At 35.3% G+C, this 22900-nt stretch overlaps 1 protein-coding gene across 2 annotated transcripts in view; it reads left to right on the top strand.

The window, feature by feature from the left end:
- The window catches only part of LOC110115243 (AMSH-like ubiquitin thioesterase 2), a 23146-nt gene extending 1126 nt beyond the window's left edge, over nucleotides 1–22020 (top strand). The window contains exons 3-13 of one of the 2 annotated variants that reach the window (XM_020848419.2): nucleotides 1044–1116; nucleotides 14196–14333; nucleotides 15082–15104; nucleotides 15186–15474; nucleotides 15653–15742; nucleotides 15881–15943; nucleotides 16077–16151; nucleotides 20082–20144; nucleotides 20622–20674; nucleotides 20770–20794; nucleotides 21625–21754. In XM_020848419.2, the coding sequence (XP_020704078.1) occupies nucleotides 1044–1116; nucleotides 14196–14333; nucleotides 15082–15104; nucleotides 15186–15474; nucleotides 15653–15742; nucleotides 15881–15943; nucleotides 16077–16151; nucleotides 20082–20144; nucleotides 20622–20674; nucleotides 20770–20779 (877 nt within the window). In that variant the 3' untranslated portion in view covers nucleotides 20780–20794; nucleotides 21625–21754. Of the gene's footprint in view, nucleotides 1–1043; nucleotides 1117–14195; nucleotides 14334–15081; nucleotides 15105–15185; nucleotides 15475–15652; nucleotides 15743–15880; nucleotides 15944–16076; nucleotides 16152–20081; nucleotides 20145–20621; nucleotides 20675–20769; nucleotides 20795–21624 lie in introns of both variants that reach the window. The other variant, XM_020848418.2, reaches the window with a different exon arrangement.
- The last annotated feature ends 880 nt before the right edge of the window (nucleotides 22021–22900 follow it).

Genomic DNA, 22900 nt, shown 5'->3' with positions numbered 1-22900 from the left:
CCGTTGCTCCGCCGGACCACCACTTGATGCCCTCACCTCCGCCTGATGCTCGAAATTTTGCCGGACCACCACCTGTGTCCCGAACTTCTGCAGAACTACCACTTGAGGCCCAGACTTCTCCCGGACCACCATCTAAGGTTCGAACTTCTGCCGGACCACCACTTGACGCCTGGACTTCTTTCGGGCCACCACTTGAAGCCCAGAGTTCTCCCAGAGTACTGCCCTTCTACCACGGTCTTTTGAACCCTTGTCTCATGCCGGCTATGGTCCTTTCGACTTCCATCATCTAACGAAGCTCTTTCTGATCCTTGTCTCCTGTCGACTACGGTCCTTCTAATCTCCTTCGCCTACTATGGTCCTTCCGACCTACATCTCTAGACAACGGTCTTTCTAACCCCGGTCTCCTGCCAACTATGGTCTTCCGGACGCCTGTCTCGTGTTGACTATGGCCCTTCAAATCAAACAAACATATCTATGTTGATTATTGTAACTTCCATCATGTAATGAGCTCTATATGATGTATATTTGTACCGTCAAGCCAAGGCCTTCTCCCAAGGAAGGGTCTCATTTGTAATTGACTGCAAATACTAGTGGATTCATTAAAATTGGGCCATACCCCGTGGTTTTTCCCCCTTTTTTCAGGGGTTTCCACGTAAAAATCTTGGTGTCTCTTATAAATGCAACACCCTCTCTCTTATCTGCTTGTATGCTGGATCTTCGTATAATACTAAGACATTAAATTATATATTTCTCTACCGCCGCGAATACTCCAGGACGCAACAATCATGATGTTTTCCTCTTCAAAATCTTAATAACTGGATGGAGCTTATAAATGTTTAAAGGACGTTTTTTTCTACTGGTTTGTATAACATATTGTATGGCAAACCTTCAGCTTCTGGATAAAATGGATATTGACATTTATTACTAATTGCACTGGATTATAAAAACAATGTCTGTTGAAAAGAATTCCTCTTCTTTGGCTCAACCGAATTTAACATTGCTTGTCTATATACTGAATTTCCTGACTTGTGGCGGATTTCTAGGATTATTTCTGAGATCATTCCCCATCACCCTGGCTACTCGGTGCACTCAAATGAAATGCTTCAGCACAAGAAGGTATTAATCTTCCATCTTGTTATCTTCTTTTGCTGCTAAATTACCTCTTTTCCAGTTACTCGTAAGAATTTTCGCTTGCTTAAATTTTATCCTGTATTTTCCAAATAATAAAGAGTAGTTAAAACTCTTTACTACAAATTATTTGAATGAAGCATTAAGAATTCTTTGAATCCAGCACCAAATGATTTGTTTTCGTTTTGAATCATTTCAATGGAAAATACTAAATAGTCAATATGCAGAAGGTAGCAGACAGACTCTTATCATCATTCTTTGTGTCTCGTTGTGAAAGACCTCAAATAAAACTTAAGATTTGTCAAATTTTATCCGTTTAATAAACAATATAAGAATGCCACCACCATCTTTTTTTTGGAAAAAATATACATCACCAACTGTGTTCAAACTTAAAAAAAATAAATAAATAACAAACCCAAGTAGGAGCATAGTTCGACTTTACGAGTCCTTAATTTTTATTCATTATCATTAAATGATAAATGAGGTATTAAATTTATTCTTTATAAATGTTGGACAACTTCATTTGATGTTATTTTAGGTCTACATTTTTTTTTCTATTCTTTCCACATTAGTTTTATCTACTTATCTAACATGTGCTTTTTATAGCCTTTATTTTACATGTTTGAATATGCTTGACTCTATTTTTATATATCTTTTCTTCAATATGTATCACTCCAACCATCCTTCTAATGTAATCATTCCTTAATTAATCCTTTATAGTTTAACCATACATCCATCTTAACAATCTTGTTTCCACAATGCTCAACTTAGCTATATGGACGACTTTTACTGATAGCAAATCCATACAACAAAGTTAGTGATTTAGGGCATAGGGCATCTTAGGGTCTGCAACTCCTAATTCAATTAAATGATGCATGGGATGAAAATCACACAATTGTATTTGAAATTTCTAAATTCAAAGACCTTCAATTAAAAGAATAGCTCATCTTTTTTTTTTTTATGCAAACACGAAAAAAACTAGAAATCTACATCAAATGACAGTTTAATTAATGTTCACCATATTCAAAGAAATAATTGAATTTATTATGCAGATCATTCAAGTCAAAAGTTCTTTTCCCCTCACGAGCACGCTTCCTCAGCTTCATCTTGTGAACAACTCTATCACTTTCGCCGCGCTTCTGCATTTCTAGGATCTTGGTAGCAACCTTATTGCCGTGAATTTGCTCCATTTTGCGAGCATGATCCCTAGCGTCACTCCTGTTAGTAGATTTGTTGCTCAGCCTAATTCCAACAAGCGGCTTTGCTGCTTTCCTTCGCTTCCTATCCCTTGAGTTTGCCTGTATGAGGTCTTTGGCTCGTATCTTTGGATTGGATTTTCCAACATCAGTGCCTACGTCTATGCTTGTTGAGTCTTTTAGAGCTTTGGCACGACTCACTTTTTCACTCGTTGACCACCACTCTCCACTGTGGATAGTGTTCTCTTTTCCTCGTTCTAGATTTTTTCCCGCTCATGTTCTGATCTTTTTGGGATGCTCTTCTTGGTTGTCACTTTCTTTACTCCCCAATACTCAATCATCTCCATCCTTGACACGTCCTACAATTATGACAGTTCCCTTTGTGCCACAGTCACCACCATCTATTTCAATTGATCTGATCATTTTAGAGTTTCCTTCAAATATTGTATGAACCACTTGTTCTTTTGCAAAATGTGGTGTTTCGATTGTCAGTTTCCGGTTTGCTCCTTTCATTTTTTACTCAATTGCCTTTATTTTTTCATCAAGACTTAGTTACATCATTTCATGATCAAGCTTCTATATTTCAAGGCAAATCTGCTCTTAGTTTCACTGTTAATGAGATTTGTGAACTTACTCGACCATATTCTTACTTAGTTGTTGGAAAATTCTTATTGGATCATCCCAACTTGGATTTTATTCATAAATTCATATTAGATCTTCAATTGGTTGTTGAATATTTATTTCCACTCATTGATTATCGCCTTATCATTATCATACTGTCTATAGATTTATATTACATCAAAATCTTCTCTTGTTGTTCCAATTATGTAGTGGTTATTTAACGTGAATGTTGAAGTAATCACACTATTTTAGCGCTTATGATGAACCCTTTATTATGCCTATGTAGTTGGTTTTTTCCTTTGTTGCATTTACATTACTTTAATCAATCAGCTCTAGACTTTTTTGGATCTATTTTTGATAAAAATTTGCTAGTTAATGATGCGATTGGTAATCTTTCAAAGCCATCAGTGGCCAAGGTTTTGGTTTTGGTGAAAATGAATGTTACTTCTCTACTTCAAATGAGGTGTGGATAGGCACATCTTCTTGTAGTTATTGAGCGAAGGTTGAATTTGAGGGCATCCCCCAATATTGCTTAAAGAAATAAAAAGTTCGGGATCAAGAGATATGATCAAATGATATAATCATTCATTCTCCTATAATAGTTTTTGCTCCTTTACTAGCTTGGGTTTGCACTCAGAGTTAGAGTCAAATTGATTCTCTACGAGGTGAAATTGTTGTGCCTACCCCAAGTAGTACTATAGTTGTATTATTTACTCTTAGTAATAATACATTGGATATTGATATTTCTAATTTGAAAGTTCATCATATTCCTCATATTGGTGAAATCTCTAATGATCTTGATTGAAAATGTCCTCTTGATTTTTATGGGAGCTTACTAAGTGACGACGCACTATCGGATAAGAGTTTTCATATCTTATTCACTATATGTTGCCATAACTAGAAAGTGAACTACTGATACGTTTTGGAGACAAAAACAACTAACACAATGAAAAAAACTACAGGAATATGAATATAGATGGCTGATTTTTTATTATAACTTCAATAAAAAAGAAAGATACATGCGATCTACAATTCGAGAGGTAGATTGACTCTCCCAAACAACTTGCACAACACTAGAAAGCCCTCACGAAAAGAAAACTACAACAACTCTTAAATAAAATTCAGCATATACAAAACAAATCATAAACTTAGCCTTAAATAAGCTTCTCCTATTTCCCTCCTAATCAACTCCCCCTACCTCCTTTCCTAATATCTTTCTCTCTAATTTGTTCAAGTAGGAAATCCTTCATAATTAATCTTTTCCTAAATCAGCCCCCCTTTCTTAATATATTTCCCTCCCCAATTTGAATTTCAATTAGGAAATCATTCCTAATTAATCTATTCCTTAATTCCTCTTCTCACATATGTAATAATAGTGTTGACCTCCACATATTTGCCAAATCAGCGTGAATGAAGGCGACGTAAGTAACGGTCAAGTAGTGTGACACGTTACTAAAGGTCTTAAACGACCTCTGATCATCAAATGTACTGTACCATTGCGATCAAAACATTGAATTCATCCGAGGGAGGACCCCTCACAGTCCAATCGAGCAGAATGATCAAAATCAATGATCGACACCCGAAAATGATGCGTGATGCTGTTCAAACGACGTATGACCGCAAAATGGACTTTTCCATTGCATTCAAAACGCCAACAATACCAAAAAATGATTGTAATTTTGCTCAATAAAATTTGCGCTGTGAAATCAACGCCGATCCTGTGGCCACAATGTGTGGATTTTGAGGAAAAGCACACGGATTGAGATAAATTTTGTTATATTGTATTTTGGTTGTTTATTTTTATTATTATTAAAATAAGACTAAAAAATGCATCTTATCCCTACAAATCTTGCTCAAATTCCACTCAAATTCCGAGCATTCGATCGCCGATGCCCTGTAGATCGGAGACGAACTCCCACGACTCTGCCAGATATCGTGCTCGAATCCTGTAGCTCTCACCTCGATCGTGCTTCTACCTGCATCGATAAAACAAGAACGAACAAGTCTTTCACTATTTTGCTTCCTCATGCTCAAACTCCAGATGCTCGACACCTCCCTAGAAGCTGCAGCCTTTCCTCCGCATACGAATAGCAAACCGACCACAACAGCTCCACAAACCGTAGCTTTCCCTCGCCATATGAACCAAGTCCTCTTATTGGACCGATCTCCCATAGTCGAACATTCATTATGTTATTGTATTCTAGAGTTATTTAAGGGGGAGTTTGTGTATGGTTTAGTAATGATATTTCTAAGTTTATTTTTCTAGTGTTTGCTGCAAGTTTCTAGCGGGCCTAGGGTTTGTGGGAGAGCTGATCTTCCTCTCAAATAATAAATGAATTATATCTTGCTTTATTATTAAAAAATAAATGAAAAATCATCCTTATCTTTGTGTTCCTATATTGTCATTATCTTTTATATGTTGTTTTTACGTCCAAGGCACATCAATTAACATTCAAATAATGGGTTCATCATTATGATTTTATTCAACTGCAGATTAATATACATGAAAGTGATTTATTTCCAATGATGTGAAACGTATTAGCATGGATGATTAAACTAAGAAAGTTTGCACGCTTAAATTTTAGAGCACAATAATTATAAGCTTTCTCTTGATGATAAACGACAAAATAAAAATGATAAGGTGATAAAATAGCTTAGGTCTAAACACATGCGAGAGGTTGAGATTATTAAATAGTCAACTAAAGGACCACCCATAAGGGTATAAAGGGAAAAACAACAATTTAAAATAAACTAGTACAAAAAACATATAAATAACTAAAAAAATCGTAGCCGTTGATCTGCGATGTCCTCATCATCCAATTTTTTAATTTGCTTATGCACTTGATTAATGTCTTCCCTCTTTTGATCTTATTCAACAATCCAGCTAATTCATTTTGAAAAGAGAAATGGACCAAAATGATCCCTCAACTCTTTGTGAGGGCCAAAATAGATCCCAACAATTTTGAGGGACCAATTTGGTCCCTCTAACTCCTCCAAATGGGACTATTTTGGTCATGCCATCAATTTTAAATGGAAAAATGAGATGGGCAAGAGGGTATCATCGGAACAAGCAAAGAAGAAACGCACAAACGGAAGAAAGATGGCTACCTTGGCAACGAGCAAGCTCCTGTTGTCATTGTCGTTACTTTTAATCACAGTTGTTTTGGCCGAAGAAGCGCGCGAACGGGAGAAAGATGGCTACCTTCGCAACGAGCAAGCCCCCGTTGTTGTCGTTACTTTTGATCGAGCAGACTAACGAAAAAGTGTGATTTTGGATCCGACAGGAAGGAATGTTGTCGAAGTAGGCTAATAAGTTATTTAGCTAGTCGTTCAAAACTCTACCCATCTCGCGAAGGAGGCGAAGTCGAAGAGAAACGAACAATGGAGAAGGGGTAAAGAAAAGTTAAAAATATAATATTAGTAATAAATAAGTAATTACTTAAATGAATTAATAATTAATTTAAATTTTAATTATATTATTTATATTAATTATTTGGTAACAACAATTAAAATTAATAATTGTAAATATAATAAACTGCCCTTAAAAGTTGCCAAGAGTTGATAAAAGAAAAGTTTAAATTTTATTATTAAAGAAATTATGTATAATCACTAAAATTAAAATTATGTATAATTATTTTATTAAAGAAAAGTTTAATAAATTTTTTTACAAAAATTAGAATCTCTAAAAAATTACATTTATTAAATACTTTAATTAAAAAAAAAAACTAAATTACCCTCATACTTAATGCCATTTACTCTACATTTAGATGGCAGGACTAAAAAAGTCCCATTTTGAGGAGTTGAGGGACCAAATTGGTCCCTCAAAATAGTTGAGGATTATTTTGGTCCCTCACAAAGAGTTTTGAGGGATTATTTTGGTCCTTCTCTCATTTTAAAAATTAGTAAGAATCCCATATTTTTTATGATCTATTAATTTACCCTAATATTAAGTCCCACTTCTAGTTGGCATACTAACAAAACTGTAGGCTATAATCTTAATTTTATTTAGGTCTTAGGGTCTAGAGTTCTTAATTTAACAAATGATGCAAGTGATGAAAATCTCAAAGTGGATTTGAAATTCATGATTTCAAAGACCAAAAATTAAACAATAACACGTTTTTCTTTTTATGTAAACTTGATTGTATGACAATTTACATCAAATGATAATTTAATGATCATCTAAATTAAAGAAAATTAGTGAGGAAATTGAAATCATAAAAAAAAGTTTGAGGATGTTTCACTCTATAATAACGTTGTTAATTCTAATTATTTTAATTAAAATTAGCTATGCTCTTCAATGGGTTTTCCGTTATGGATTTCTTCCTTAACGGAAAACCCATTGATCTCCAGGTGCAGGATAAACATAGTTATAGGATCATATATCAAAGGTCTCTTCATGAACTACACAATAAAAGATTGCAATATGCTACAAGAACCGTAGAATAATAAGTCACAACTTGTTATACGAACATGACAATACTAGATAACAACCCGCTACATGTGTTAAACTTCAGATTTTATAGACCGGACAACACAAAAACCAACAATTAGGATAAATCACTAAACACAGAACCAAACTGCGCAACAAGCCAGTGATAAAATGACAAAATCAACTAATGTAGAAACCAAACCAAGGAATCAATAGTAATTTAAGCATAAATTTTGTTCTTACAGGCATCTTCTAAAATAACCGAAATAAAAAAAAAATAAAAAATAAAAAACAACAAAACTATCAAAATGATCCCTATATTTTTATTGGGAGTCGTTTTAGTTCCAGACTATCCAATATGCCTAACTTAGTTCCATAACTCAAATCACATCCAAAATAATTCATTGAAGAAATTGAACACATTTATTTTCAATCATTTTTTATGATTTAAGGGACGAAATTAAACATGTTTATAGTCCTTGATTAAAAAAGGCGCCATATAAATAGTCTAGGAACTATTATGATTATTTTCTCAAAATAAAGCAATTACAATTTTGCCTTTTATGTCTCAACTTCTAGAGCATTTAACTTAATCAAAGTCTTAGGTCTTTTATATCTTACTCTAGCTATTTTTATGTCTCATTTTATCCTTTCTATGTAAGATGCCCATCATAAAATTTATAGAATGCCTTTTCATTTCTCTTTGCAAGATTTTTAACTTTTTTAGTCTTTATAAGCCTAAGTAGTATTTATCTTTTGACACTTCTTAAAATTGTAATATCCTGAACCTAGTTATCGACATTGTGAAGAATATGAAGAAGATAAAGCGAAAGGAACATGCTTTCGTTGTCTGGAGCCGTGGATATACAAAGAGGACGAAGAAGGTGAAGGAGTCAAAGGAATCGTATATCAAATACAAAGCAAATGCGTTTCTTAGCATCGCCTGGAAGTCGAAGGAGTTGAAGGAAGTCGAAGGAGTTGAGGAAGACGAAGAAGACACTTGGGTCATTTTGATCTTGTCGTATCATGGTACTTGAACGGTCCGGATCACAGGAAGATGTAGATCTCGCTCCCGTCCTTTGGTGTAGTGGAAGCCAAGGGTTTTGGCCATTCCATCGCTGGCTTCATCTCTATAAATTAGAGAAGAGAGAGAGAGAGAGAGAGAGAGAGAGAGAGAGAGAGAGAGAGAGAGAGAGCATGAACGTCCATCAGGCGAACGAGAGAGATAGAACAGGCGTCCACGCGGGCGAATGACTAGGGCAAGCGAGAGTCACGTGTGATGGGAATAAGGTAAGGAATTTTTTTTAATTATTTTGTTAAATTTTAAATTATAAATTAAGAGGGTTAATTTAGAAAATACTTATGAAAAGAAAGATTAATTTTTTTAGAAAAATTTAAGTTAAATTTATAGAGATAATTATTGTCTATTTCAAGAATTTATTAGGATTAATTACTTAGGTTATGATTGTATAATTTAAAATCTAATTTTTTTTAAGAATAATGCATAAAAATTTTAAAATATAATTTATGAGATAGAGAGAGTATTTAGATTTAGTTGGAAATGACTAATGCAATGATAATTCTTAAAATTTTATTATATAATTAAAACTTATTAAATTAATGTTTAAAAATTTTAAATGTTATGCTCTAAAAAATAGAAATTAAATATGATGTTGGCTAATTGGAAATTAGGATAATTAGATTTTAGACTAATTATTAAAAATATTTGATGATATAGATATAATAAAATTTAGATGTATTAATATTAGATGATAAGAGTGGATATATATATATATATATATATATATATCAAGGTTTAAAATTGTATAAATAAGCCTCGAGGCGTTTTCGTCTGTAAGGTGAGGCGTAAGCCTCGAGGCAATATGAGGCGTAAGCCTCACGGACAAAGAATTGTGTAAATGAGAATTTAAGAATTTTAGCAGGTAAATAATAGTAAGATTCTATCATATAATAAAAATATCTAAATGACAAGTGAAATTAGTGGAAAGTAAGAAAATAAATGCAATAAAATTATGTCTCAAAGTACAGAACCATAAAATATAAGTCGATCAAAACTCTCAAAAGTACATAAGAAAGAACATATTAAAGGGAATATTCTTCTCCAATTGATCTATGAATGTCATATTTTAGATCTTCATTTACTCACTTTCTTCTCCCTGTTATAAGAATAATTGTCCACTTCTCGGTTCTTATGCTATTACATTATATATATATATAATAGCACATAAGAAGTTGTGGAATACCTTTAGTTGCTTGTTGTGCTGCAGAGATAGTGGATTGTGTGTGGTGTGGTACTAGTGGATGTGCCCACTTGATCTACTTCGCCCCTCAAGACGTCCACCTTAGATCCTCCAGTTGCAGGTCTGATAATGACAAATCTGTCTCATCAATCTATGAACCACTCATTATCAGATGCCACATCATCACACATCAATGGGTCCTCATCATCCTTCAACCCCTTGTTCCTCAACCTCCTATCTCTCAACCTCTTGTTGTGCATAATATTACACAAGGGAGTTCATTCTGAGTGTTGAAAGTCGATTTCTTCTCTTTGTTTGCACTTGATTTATGTACTCCAGTTTTGCTCACACCCAAAGGAAGAACGAGTGGAGGCCCAAAACTCTGTAACTAGTCTTTTTCATATAAGCTGTAATTTCCTCCTTCACCTTATCTGGAACATTCGCACAAGGTGCTACATTTCTTATGTGAGCCGGATAAGTGTTCCTTCATGCGAGTTACTCCTCCCTTCACCACCTTATACAAAAATTACATTTTAAATGCACATGTCTTCTCGCGCCTACTACATCAACTTGCACACTGTATTCCAAGAATGGTCACGCCCCGCAATGACGCATTTGTCTTTTCCTTGCTCTTAATCATGTTTCCTAAAGCCAAATGCAAAATATAACAAAAAATATATAAATAATAAGCAATGATATAAAATATAATGTCCAAGAGACAAGAATTCACATTAAAAGTCACCTCACCCCTTCCTCCTCCCTATAGAGTTCAATGTCTCTCAATCAACCATGGACTAATGAAGAATAGACTAACACTAACAACTATTACTAAGATGAGATCAACAATATGTTGGTTGCCGGGGGGTCCCAAAGGGCGCTGGCCCCCTAGCGGGTGTTCGACCTTTGTATGGAGATAATTTTGAAGTTTTACTTTATTTTTTAAAGTTCATAAGTCCTTTATATGGAAAGATACCTAGTGGTACCGAGCATTTACCTAGTGGTATCGGCATGTTCTAGCATGGTATCGAGCATGCACATAGCGGTGGGCCCAGACAACTGTACTAGCACGAGAATGCTCTCAAGTCATACTTTCCGGTAGTTGAAAAATCGAACCTTAAACTTAAAAAACAAAAAAACCCTAGAACACTGAAGAAGTGATGTTAGAGGGGCGGCTGGAACAAATGGACTCACGGCAGAGGCCCGGCGAAGTCGGGAGGTCGGTGTCGGGCGTCTGCGTGCTTCCTATGCGGCTTTGATTTGGTCTTTACATGGTCGGGTTAAATGGGGTATAAGGAAGGAATTTAGAGGTTTAAGTAAGTGCGCCCCATATTAGAGCGTCTACCGCCTCAAAAGGAAATTGACGCAAAATGCTAGTGAGCGCGCCTCCTCCACCTGAGCATACGGCCTCAAGATGCCTGAGAATTGCCTTAGCTTTGAGGTATTTGGAGCAAAATTGCTGCAAAGGCGGCTCGGATTGCTCATTTTAAAACTTATTATATATATGTATATGTATGTATATATATAATTGTTTATTTTAAAAAATAGTAATAATTAAATTATGTTTTTTTTATCCATTTTAAATGATAGAGAGAAGAATTAAATTTATCATTAATTAAATTCTCTTAAGAATAAATTAAATATAAGAGCTATTAAAGCATATTCAATAGCAACTTAGAGAAAGATAATTTATATTTATAATACAATAGATTTAAATTAGGAGAAAATTCAAAACATTAAAAAGAAAGAATAATTGAGTTAGAGAATTAAGAGAAATTTATTATTTTAATTTTAACAACAATGTCTTTATATAGGTGTTAAGTTAGCGTCAACGAAAATAATTAAGGTGGATTGTTAAGGCACACAACTTTGAGGTGAGTTGATGTAGGACTAAATGCGTGGGTTGATTTTAAGTAGGAAATTACACGCTTATCACAGAGTAATCACAGTTATCCAACATCTAGCAATTTTAAATGGAAGATTGAAAACAACAAGGAGATGAATAGATTAGACAATCAGTTACACGATAATCGTTAGGAGCACAAAATAATAAATTCAAATCAAGTTTTGCAATGCATGGAAGGTTTCAAAGGAAATCCCAATGTTAACATTTAGACTAGTCACTATGAAAATCCCTCACTCAACTCTTTGATAATTGGTGAGAACGGAGAAAACTAACCTAACATTTATGACGCCACAATGAAGTGAAAACTTAGAAGAGAAAAGACTTGGAGGAAAGTTCACCTTTATCAGGATTGGAGATCTTGAAATTTGAATTTCCAATCCAAAGATGAAAAAGGAGGAGGTGGGGGGCCCTTTGATAAGGGGCTGATTATGGCTCCAAAGGGGGAAAGAGAGATAATGTAGGAGAGAGAGAAGGGAGGGGCCGGCGGCTTACTTAGGGAGATGGGGCTTTAAATGGAGGAGTTAAGGCTTGCCCTGTTTAGAATCTTGAAATATGAAAGATTGTTTTAAATCAAATCCTATTTAAAATTCAAATAGACATGATTTAAGGGGCTTTCCTAAAATAGGGTTTCTCATTTAGGAAATTAAATCCAAATTCAAATTCAATTGAATATGAATTCAAAATTGTTTCCAAAGATATAAGGAGTTAATTTAGGAAGGGTTTTGAATGCTAGATTTGAAATTTTGGAGGCAAGGAAGGGTGGAAGTGGACGGCGGCTAGGGTTTGGGGCAAGGGAGGCCGACGACTATGGGAGGGAAGTAGCTTGGGGTTAGGTGGGTGTGGGGGCTGGCGGGCTGGGTTTAGGGCCTGTGATTTGGGGGGAAGAGGAGGTGATGGCCGATGGTTTAGGTGTAAAGGAGGTGGTGGCTAGCTGTTTTGAAGAGGTGGGAGGTGGTGGCTGACGGTTTGGAGGGGAAGGAGATAGTGGTCGGCAGTTTAGAAGGGGATGGAAGAGTGGACCGTGAGTACGGACGCTTCCTACTGCTGATGGGTAGTATTTTGCCCTCACCTAGGGACTTCACTCTCACAAGAACTCTCAATCCCTCCCAAAACATAAGTACATAAATTTTTTTTATAATAATCATCATTACCCTCCCCAAAAGAGGAGGGACTATAAATAATCAAATACAATAGTAAAAATAAAAAAAGACAAAAGTGCCCCATGGGATCACATGAACCTATTCCCTCAAGTGAGGGTAAAAATGGAAAAGGTATAGTAAAAAATCAAATACAAATAGCATCTCAAAAATAGAATGGTGTAATCATGGTCGTGGATCTCCGGCCTCTCATCTGGTAAACTCTCCACTGTCGGATGTCCTCATCATGAGTACTAATGTTTTTTTTTTTTTTTAGTGAAGTTTTATTTTGTCTTCAATTAAATGTTATGAAAGATAATGCATACTTATGAAATATGTATTGTTAATTAGATCATGATTTATGTTTCTCATACCTAATGATTGATCATATTGAGTTAAATGAAAATTTATATGTTATATTTCACATTATCATAGAAAATTCATGAATGTTATAAGAATGAAATGAATAGATATATATATGGTTACATGTGCATGTTGACTGATGGAGCACAACACTTTATGGTACTGGCTGGGGACGCAATGTACCTGTGCATATAAATGAAAAAGGTTATGAAAAAGAAAAAGATAATGAAAAAAGAGTATCCTCATTGGTACTAAATTAGATGGTGCCTTCTGTGAGGATTGCATTATTAAGAAAGGATAAAGATACGATATATTTGACATATATGATATATGCATAATATAAAATGGGCACTTTTTGAATTTGAAATAATTAAATAGAATTAAGTTATGTTTTGAAATGATCATGCATATTATTTTTAATGCCTTGGATTACTGTAATTTTAGAAGCATGATTTACTCACTGAGTTATGTTATAACTCACTCTTCATTTTGAAAAAAAACATTTACAGGTATAACACCATTAGCTAAAATGAGTAGAATAAATGAGAACGTATACCATAGGTGAAGCGCTCTAGCTGAAAGTTTTTATGTAGTTTTGTTTTAAATTTAGAAGTTTTAGCGGCTATTTCATCTTATTGAGATTGTTTTAGATTGGTAGTAATAGTATTAATCATCCGACCATTATTCTCCACCTCATTAGTTCGAGCATCCGGGCCGGATCATGACAAAAATCATTTTGTACCTTCTCACTTTACCATCAAGAAGACGCTCATAAAACTTCTTTATCATTCTTTTCAATAGAAATTGTCGTCTTATTTCGCATCTAATTTGATTCAACTAAAGAATTTCATTTTAACACTCGTGCCTTTGTGGTGGAGCTTATTTATTTATTTATTTACTTTCTAAGATTATTTTCTGTTATACTTACAAGAATTGTTGTTTGGAAACAATCACACATTATGCTTTTGTCCTTCTTCAATTATGTCCATGGTCAGGCCTCGTTAAAATCGCATAAGCTCAACAGAGAAACCAAGAAGTTTCTCCATTTTATAGCTTGCTGTACAAGTCTTTGTTTAGATTTATTGTAGACTTAAAATAATAATGAGAAGCACTAACAGATAGAAATGCTGATTAACAACTATTGCATCTTTGAATCAGATTTTACAAGAAGTTGCTAAAGAGCTTGAGAACTTGAATTCACAAATTGCTGGAGAAAATGTTAGGATTAGTAGATGTTCCACAGGATATTATAGACAGAGTGAAAGTGGCTCTCATAACTCTAACAATGGTCATAAGGTATGATCGATCTTTTTTGAAAAATTTCTTTTAAATTTTTTTTATTTTTTGTATGCATTATGATTTTTTTTTTGTGGTGATTGAGATTAGTGCTTCCATTTGGAGAATCGTTTTTAATTTTTACTATATGATGTTCTCATCAAATCACTAATTTAAGGCAAGATTCTTCAAGAAAAGTCAACTAAACGAACTAGTCTTCAAGAATTAGATATGTGATTTGCATGATTTCTGCGGTATTCTTTGGCATATATGAAAATAGAAACATGTCTTTATTGAATATTGATCCCCTCTCAATTATTTTGGAAACATAATATTTTTAAGTTTTCTTTTTTATGAGACATAATTATTTATAAAAATCTCTGCATTAACTTCATCAAACATACACTAGCCATGGTCATATTGTTGAACCTGAGTTATGATTTGTGCACCATGGTGAAATTGAATCAAAATCTTACTACCTCTAGTTAGTCTTTCCTGCCTCAAAAACATATCACCTTTATTTTTTATCTGGGGAATCCTAAGCAAGAAAATTTTGTGTTTGATGCCTTTCTTTTCTCCCATCTCATTTCGTCCTTCTTTAAATGAATATCCTTTTTTACTTGGCTTGCTACTTAGTTTATTCTGATATGCATCTTCGGTCGCTTTTGTTTATTCTGATATGCATCTTCGGTCGCTTTGGTAGCATTTTAGACTTTTCTGTTTCAATTCATAATCACAGTTGCTAAAATGTGCTATATTTTGTTCACAGGATATTTATCACGGTATGTTCAGGTGTGGTTTCTATTCACTCAAAGTATTAGAATTTTTTTTTTCCGATGATTGGGTAGCTGATTTGTTGTCTCAAAATAACAGAACTAAAGGAAGAACTATCGATCGTAGAAAACATGTTGAGCTGATCTGTCCCACTGCCACAGATATAATGAGTAGATATACAACGTTTCAAGACTTTCCATTCAATCCACATTTTGATATCAATGTGAATGCGGTTAATCATTACTTTCCCTCACCTGCTATTTCCTATGTGGAGGCTCCTCCTGTTATTGGTCATGTTTCTCAAATAACTTTTCCTGAGCCAAACAAATTGCATGTGGAAGCATGTAACGAGTCCTCAACTTCCAAGGCTACAAAAGATGTGCATATAGTGAGTTCACTGATCTTCATTTGTTTCTAGTTTGTTTATGATGGCGTCATTTATGTTTCTTAAGGTTGTATTTAATTCCAAAATGTGGCATTATTTGCATATTCATAATTTGGTCTTTCTTTATTTGATCCTTCAACTTTCAAATCCTTTCATATCTTTAATTGATTTTAATCTGCAGTCCGCAGGTCTGATGGAAGAGTTTATGGAACTTGCTAAAGTCAATACTGAGAAGGACTTGGAGACTTGTGGAATACTTGGTGCCTCCCTCGTATGCTTGGCATTCACTTTTTTTGTTTCATGGAACCGGATGTTGTTTCTTCTGATCACCTCTAGCCCTCTCTCTCTCTATAAATTTGGCCTTACCTGTTTCATTTACTAGTTTTTGAATTTATACCTTACAATGCAGAAGAAGCACACTTATTATATAAACACCCTGGTAATGCCTAAGCAAGAATCAACTTCCAGTTCTGTACGTCAGTGCCAACTTCTTTTACTTACCATTCATAGATATTCTGTTCCCCTGCTGCCATCATTTTATATTGAAAAGCTTTTTTTTTTCTTTTATTTTGTGCCAAAATTGACGGCTTATTCCTAAATCTCAGTGTCAGGCATTAAATGAAGAGGAAATTCATGCTATATTGGATGGGGAGTCTCTTTATCCTGCAGGATGGATCCATGTGAGTAGTAGTATTCTCCATAGTAAGCTATTCCTATTTTTAAGAAAAAAATAAAGTTTGTTATTCCGTATATGTGGATCCTTGTAATTTTTTTTTTGGTACTGCTTAATTTACGTGGTCTAACAAACAGAAAGTATGTTAACAAATGGCAAATGCTGTCTGCTTATTCAGCAAATATGGCTAAAAAGCCTTTTCATGTCATATGTGGAATCTGTCATGTAATTAGTGGTAAACTGTTATGCCGGTCCAGCATGGACCGGCTCAACCTGGACCGGCCCAGCCGGTCCAAGTTTACTTGAGGCGGAGGCGTCCCAGGGAGCAGGCGGAAGGGGGAATAGAGGTGGGGGTGGGGTCCACTTGCAATTCAAACATAGTTTAAGTATTTTTGGAGGGAGAAGGAAGGGTAGAGAAGTCCTTTTGCTTTTAATTTGAATTAGATTGTATGAATAGGGAGTTATGAGGGGATTAGGTTTTCATCTTGATTTTGAAAAGAGATTTGTCTTCTAGGTTTTCTTGCTTCGGCTCTTGGCGTTGCCGGAGATTGTTGGAGAGTTTTTCCTTCCTCTCGGATTGAAGGAAACTTGTATCTTTATTGTCTTTGGCATCGACTAGTGAAATTTCTATCGTTTGCAATTGTTTCTCCTATTCTCTCTACGATTCTTCTCAGATTTTTCCACTGTTTTTGTGCTTGGTGGCTGTTTTCCATAGAAAACAGCGGATTATTAGTGATTTGGCTTAGATCCGATAGGAATCACTTGAAATACTCAAGTGGTACCTATCATAAACCCAGAGTGATGAAAAAGTGATTGATGTGGCAATAAACAATTATTTGGGTCCAAATTAAAATGTTAGGGAGTATGGACCATAGGGGGGCAAAGTTTGGCCATATGCATTGTGGTCTATTCTTTTTTAACTGAAATGCTTAACATGTTTGCATGTGTGAGGTCAACCAATAGTATTAATATAATTTTTGTTTGGAAGCTCCATGACAAACCAGCTGATTGGAAATCAAAGCCACGGCTTGATAGAGACAACAAAGCTTATGTGACTTCCAACTCTGAGAGTGCTTATGTTTTTGAGCCTAGCCCATTTAACAAAGATCAGATGAATTTGTAGCAGAAATAGTATAGTCAAGTTAGCAATGGTAGCATTATTGGGACATATTTGGTTGCTTAAACGGTTTCACATACTGCCTTCACTATTAATAGAGGAGACATGAGGTTGTGGATAGTCGACATTGGTGCTTCTGATCATATGATAGGAGATACTGCTCTTCTCCAAAATTACAAGCTAAGTGGCAGTCACTTGTTTATTTGTATTGCTGATGATTCAAATTCTAAAAATGTTTGAACATGTTCCATCCAACTTACTAAAGAGTTGTATTCAACTCTATCATCCTGTTGATCCCTACACATCAAATCACATGCAAAAAGGGCCAAAATCGGTGAATCAAGCAACCCCGCTTCAACGCGTTACTTGAAGGGTCAAACAACCACCGATTAACAAGCGGACTGCACTGTTGCAATCAGGACATCGAGTTTTCTTAAGAGGAGAACCCCTCACAGTCAAATCGGACGAGATCCGTCCAACGGGATGACCAACATCTGAAATTGAAGCGTGACGTCACCCAAACGATATCTGATCGCGAAAAGGATTTCGTCGTCACATCTGGAACATTGTTGACACCCAAAAACCACTATCAACTTGTTTGATTGGAATCACCAGGCGAAATAGCACAAATCCCGAAGCAACAACGTACAAATCGAGGAAATTAACGCGCGACGTTGCCCAAACGACGTCTGATCGTAAAACGGATTTCATTGTTGCATCCAGAACGTTGTCAATACCCAAGAACGACCATTAATTTGTTCAATTAAGATCATCCGGCAAAATCGACACGAATCTCGAGGCGACGCTCGCAAATCAAGGGAATTGACGCGTGATGTCACCCAAACGACTTTCATTCACAAAATAAATTGTACTGTTGCGATTAGAATGTTGACAACAACCTAAATACACTATAAGTTCACCCAACAAAAATCACGCACACAAATTGGCGCAAGTTCAAAGGCGATTGCGGCAAATCAAGGGAATCGTGCGTGAATCAAGGTGAATTTGAGGTGATCAACTCATTTCTGCCGTTTTAAACTAGTAATAATAATAATGGTATCAAGTCACTGTTAATAATAATATTATTAATTTAAATAAAAAATCAATTAAGATCAAATTAGCACAAAAATCACGACTAATTACCTCGTATCATTTAATCAAATCTCCAGATATCCCACTGAATACCTCAAACAGATGCTTCGCATATTCTCCCTTGCCCTCGTCTTGAATAATGGAGAACCTCATCGTTAAAATGAAACTAAACATGCTCACCTAGGCTCTATTATCTGAGAAATTATTACGTGCGGAGTTCGGACGTAGAGATATGTCCGGACATCTACTTAAAATTTGACACGTGGAGTGCACTTTGGTTGCACTTTTTTGTGCGTTTTACTTGCTCTTTACCTGCACTTTGACTACTCTTTTATTGTGTTTTTTTACCGCGCTTTTGGTGCACTTGGTTTGAAGTTCCGCGGACACATTAAATATATAAAGTAAAAAAGTAAATCCAATTGAATATCCACTTGTCCATTCAACGTTTCAACATTTTATTTATGTCCTCTCGGCACCTAATAAATTTTCCTATTCTCCGACTACGCATGAGCAAATCCCTCTTCAACCCGACCGAGCTTCTCCCTTCTATCTCCAACCACCATGACGCACGATCCCACCTCCAAACCTCCCTGATCCGTCCGTCTTTGCCTCACGTTCGAAGCCTCTCTCAAGCCATCGAACCAGTTGCTTAACACGTGACCTGTGCTCGAGCTACCCCTCCAACTCACGACCCCTTCAGTCCATCAAACACCCATCCTTCCTGCCGTGCAGTCCAAGAATCCCTTCTTTCTTCTTCCACATCTCGGTCCAGACTCTCCTCCCTCCCAGTTCTTCCCAACCACAGTTCCCATCACTGTATTGGAGTTTCCAAGATCTTGTATAGGCTCTAACTGAGCCTTTCTTCCATCTGGCTGCCCAGCTTCCAGCCGAACTCTACCTGGAAGCATCCAAGGACCGAAACCCTCCTCCTCCAGTTCCTTCAGTCACAGCTCCCTGGAATTCTTTTACCTTCTGCCAGTTCCTTCTTTCCTTGGCCGCTGTTCACAGTAGTCTGAAGGCTGAAATTTCAGCCTTCCTGTCCATTTTCTGCAGCGAGAACAGCAGCCCAGGCTTTAAGAACCAGGCCTTCTTCCCTCCACCCTTCCAGGATTGCTGTCTCCCAGCTGTCCAGCATACGGATCCTGCTGCTCACAGCTAGTTGGTTTATAATTACTGAAAAATGGTTTGGATAGGTAAAATTGTGTGGTGAGCTTTAGAAGAGCTAATGTTATTGGAGATTGTTATAATTGATGTCTTAAAGTAAAATCAACACAAAATGTAGCACTAAATATGAGTGTTAAGGGGTTAGAAGCTGGCCAACGTAAAAGCTAGGACTACTATGCTGTAGTGAACTAATGGTCTTTAGAGGTATACAGATTTTGCATTTTGCTAGCTTTGATATTTACAAAAACTCATTGAAATTACATGTTGAGTTTTAACATTAGATATAGTAAATGATAAGAATCATATGCAGGCTTGTAATTGCTTTCATCATTGTTTTTCCTGTAATTGAAACTGCACTAATGCATTTTGACAATATGTTTTCATGAGATGGGGTTGAATTATTTGTTTCTTCCGCAAGACAAATTCCCATCCATTGCTAGCTTAAAAGTTGTACTGAATTATTCTTTTATTTTGTGCATTATAATACTTTGTAGCCTTTCTTTGTTGATTTTGATCCTTTATCATTTGATAGTCAATACTTATATTTTTATTTACTTTATGCAGACTCATCCTTCTCAAACCTGCTTCCTTTCATCAATAGATTTGCATACACAATACTCTTACCAGGTGCTGAGATTTTTTTTATTTATTTATTTTTTTTTTTGTGAGAGTTTTAAAAAGACTGTTTTGTATAACTTTTAGAACGTTTAATATGCCCATTTTTCTATTATGAAGAGTAGTGGAAATATTGATTACATAAATATCCATAAAAGTGCAAATATAACTATTGTAAGATGAAAATTGATCATTGAGTATTAGATTAGTTGGCATTCCCTCTCTTTCTCAAAGTGTGACGAGGGTTCAAATCCCACCCATGTTTAGGTTTCCAAATAAAATACAGCAAAAATAAAAAATGCTTCATCTAAAGCAAAAGGGTGCATAAATTACAAGTTCTGAAAGCATACACAACTATTCAATTAAATTTGAGGAGAAAAATAGAAGTAACAAGGTCATAATTTTGTGGCACCAAAGAAGTTTTCCTTTCTTTGCTTCATTTGTATTCTCTCGCTATATCATCAATTCACTTCTTTAATTTTTATCTAGGTCATGCTACCTGAGGCTGTTGCCATTGTAATGGCTCCTACAGATCCTGAAAGGTATTTTGGACTTTCTTCACAGTTTTATTTGTCCTGTCCTGATTGTTTGGTTGTTAAAGTTAATTTTTACCTTACAAAAGGAACACGTTATGCAGATTAACTTGAGAGCCAACCCTTAAGGTAAGGCTGTTTTAGGGATTGAAAGGTGGGCTGGGAGCCCTCGTCTTTGAGAGTTTGGGGGCAGAGCCCGCCACAAGAGATCCAAATTCACGATTATTTCATTAAGGGCATTTTGAAAAAAAATTATTGTGTTATTCTTACGTGGTGCAAAAGAAATCATAATTTTTTTTTTTCACTATCAATTATTTGTGAAATTTCTCGTTGACACAACAATACATAGTCATTAATTTGCAAGCCATAATAAAATTTTGGTGTATTTTTATGCTTTATTATTATTATTATTATTATTTGGCCTTTTGTGTTTGTTAAAGTTTCTTCTATTTCCCAATGCTAGTTTTCCCCCATGCATCTATTTCCTTACATTCATGTTCATGGGACATGCTATCTTTTGCTTACCCCTCAAACATAAACAAAATATATTTTCCCCAACTCAATATCATATATAGGCTTCGTTTGGGATAGCTTTCTTTCTGCTTCTTGAAGCAGCTTTCTAGTAAAAAAAAGTTAAAATTTTTGTACTAAAAAATTATTTTAAAAAGCAGAAAGAAAGCCGCCCCAAGCGAAACCATAACTTAATGCTTAAAACTAAGCTTAGTGTTCATTATAACTTCAAAATTGATTTTCTCATGTCTTTCTGAGAAATAAAATTGTTAGATTTGCTGATATAAGCTATAATACCAAAATGGATGTGACATTCATTGAATATGCTTTGAGATTAGTGTGTTATAATCTCTTCATATAAATTGGTCACATCCAATACTAAATTCATTCTAATCCCAATTTCTAATTTGTTTTTTCCCATATCTTTCTGATTCTTTATATCTGTGCAGAAAAAGTGGAATATTCCGGTTAACAGTTCCAGGAGGTATCAATGTAGTCGGACAATGCGAGGAGAGGGGTTTCCATCCCCACCCAGAAACCGCAGATGGCGGTCCAATCTATGAGAACTGCTCCGATGTGTTCATTAATCCAAACTTGAGGTTTGAGATCTTCGATATGCGCTTGCGATCGACTTACTGAAATACCATTGCAGTGTTCCTGAACAGTATGAATACCTATTTGTTAGCCTCACTGTAACAGTTTATATCTTATAGGAACAAAGCGCACAAGCATAGTTGATATGTTTGGATAATTCAGGTGATGAATTATATACAGCACAAAATAATTTTTATTTTTATTTTTTTATTGTGAATAGCTAATATTATAGTATGATCGATTCCTGATAACCAACAATATAATATTTTTTAGTTGTTTTGAATATTTGAATTTGCATTTATGATTCAAATTATTTGCTGAGAACAAAGGGATGGTTTTGGGTTATGAAAAATTTTCATGAGCAAAAAATAGTAGAAGAAATTTTTGTTAAATTAACTTAAAAGGAGTTTTATTAATTTATAGATTCGGACATTTTTGTCATTATTTGAAATATGTTTCATGTTTATTCACAATAGTCGATGCAGATCAAATAATTTCATATTTGAATATTAATTGAATTGTGGATGCCTCTATGTGAGGTGAAATTATTCTATGCGGACGCCGAATGCAGTTGATTGTCCGGAGACCAATTAGAATGAGTCACGTAACCCCCTACTCGATACCCGGCTTGGTACTGCTCGGTACCGCTGATGTGGCGCATTCTGGTTAATGTTCGGACAGTGAACTGCGTTCGACATCCGCACAGAATAATCTCTCGTCTATGTGAGGGTGCTAGCCAAGTATCATCAACAATATCTCTAGTAATAAATTTGAACATACCAATCATATACAAAAGAAAAAAATTATTCAGCCCATTTGTAGTGAGCCAAATGATGCAGGGAGGATCATCGTTGCTTGAATGGATCCAACAAGAGCAAGAGATAATATATCATCATTTTATCATGAACCAGCTCCTTTTACCTAAAGAGTAACAAGAGATGGATATTTCAAAAATAGTGAATATAGTCAGGGATTATCTTTTGATTTTATTTAGGGCATGATGGTGATTATAGTCATGAACAATGTGGATGTCACAAATATTGGTGTGTTTTCTATGGTCAATGTGAGGCAGAGTTAGAGACGATATGTATAGGAACAGCGACACAATATCCAGGATGATGATGTGAGATC

Source organism: Dendrobium catenatum, unplaced genomic scaffold (genome assembly GCF_001605985.2).
Source record: "Dendrobium catenatum unplaced genomic scaffold, ASM160598v2 fragScaff_scaffold_651, whole genome shotgun sequence".
In the NCBI taxonomy this organism is placed as follows: Eukaryota; Viridiplantae; Streptophyta; class Magnoliopsida; order Asparagales; family Orchidaceae; genus Dendrobium; species Dendrobium catenatum.
Note: the sequence above shows the minus strand (reverse complement) of the source record. Positions and strands in the feature narration are given on the sequence as shown.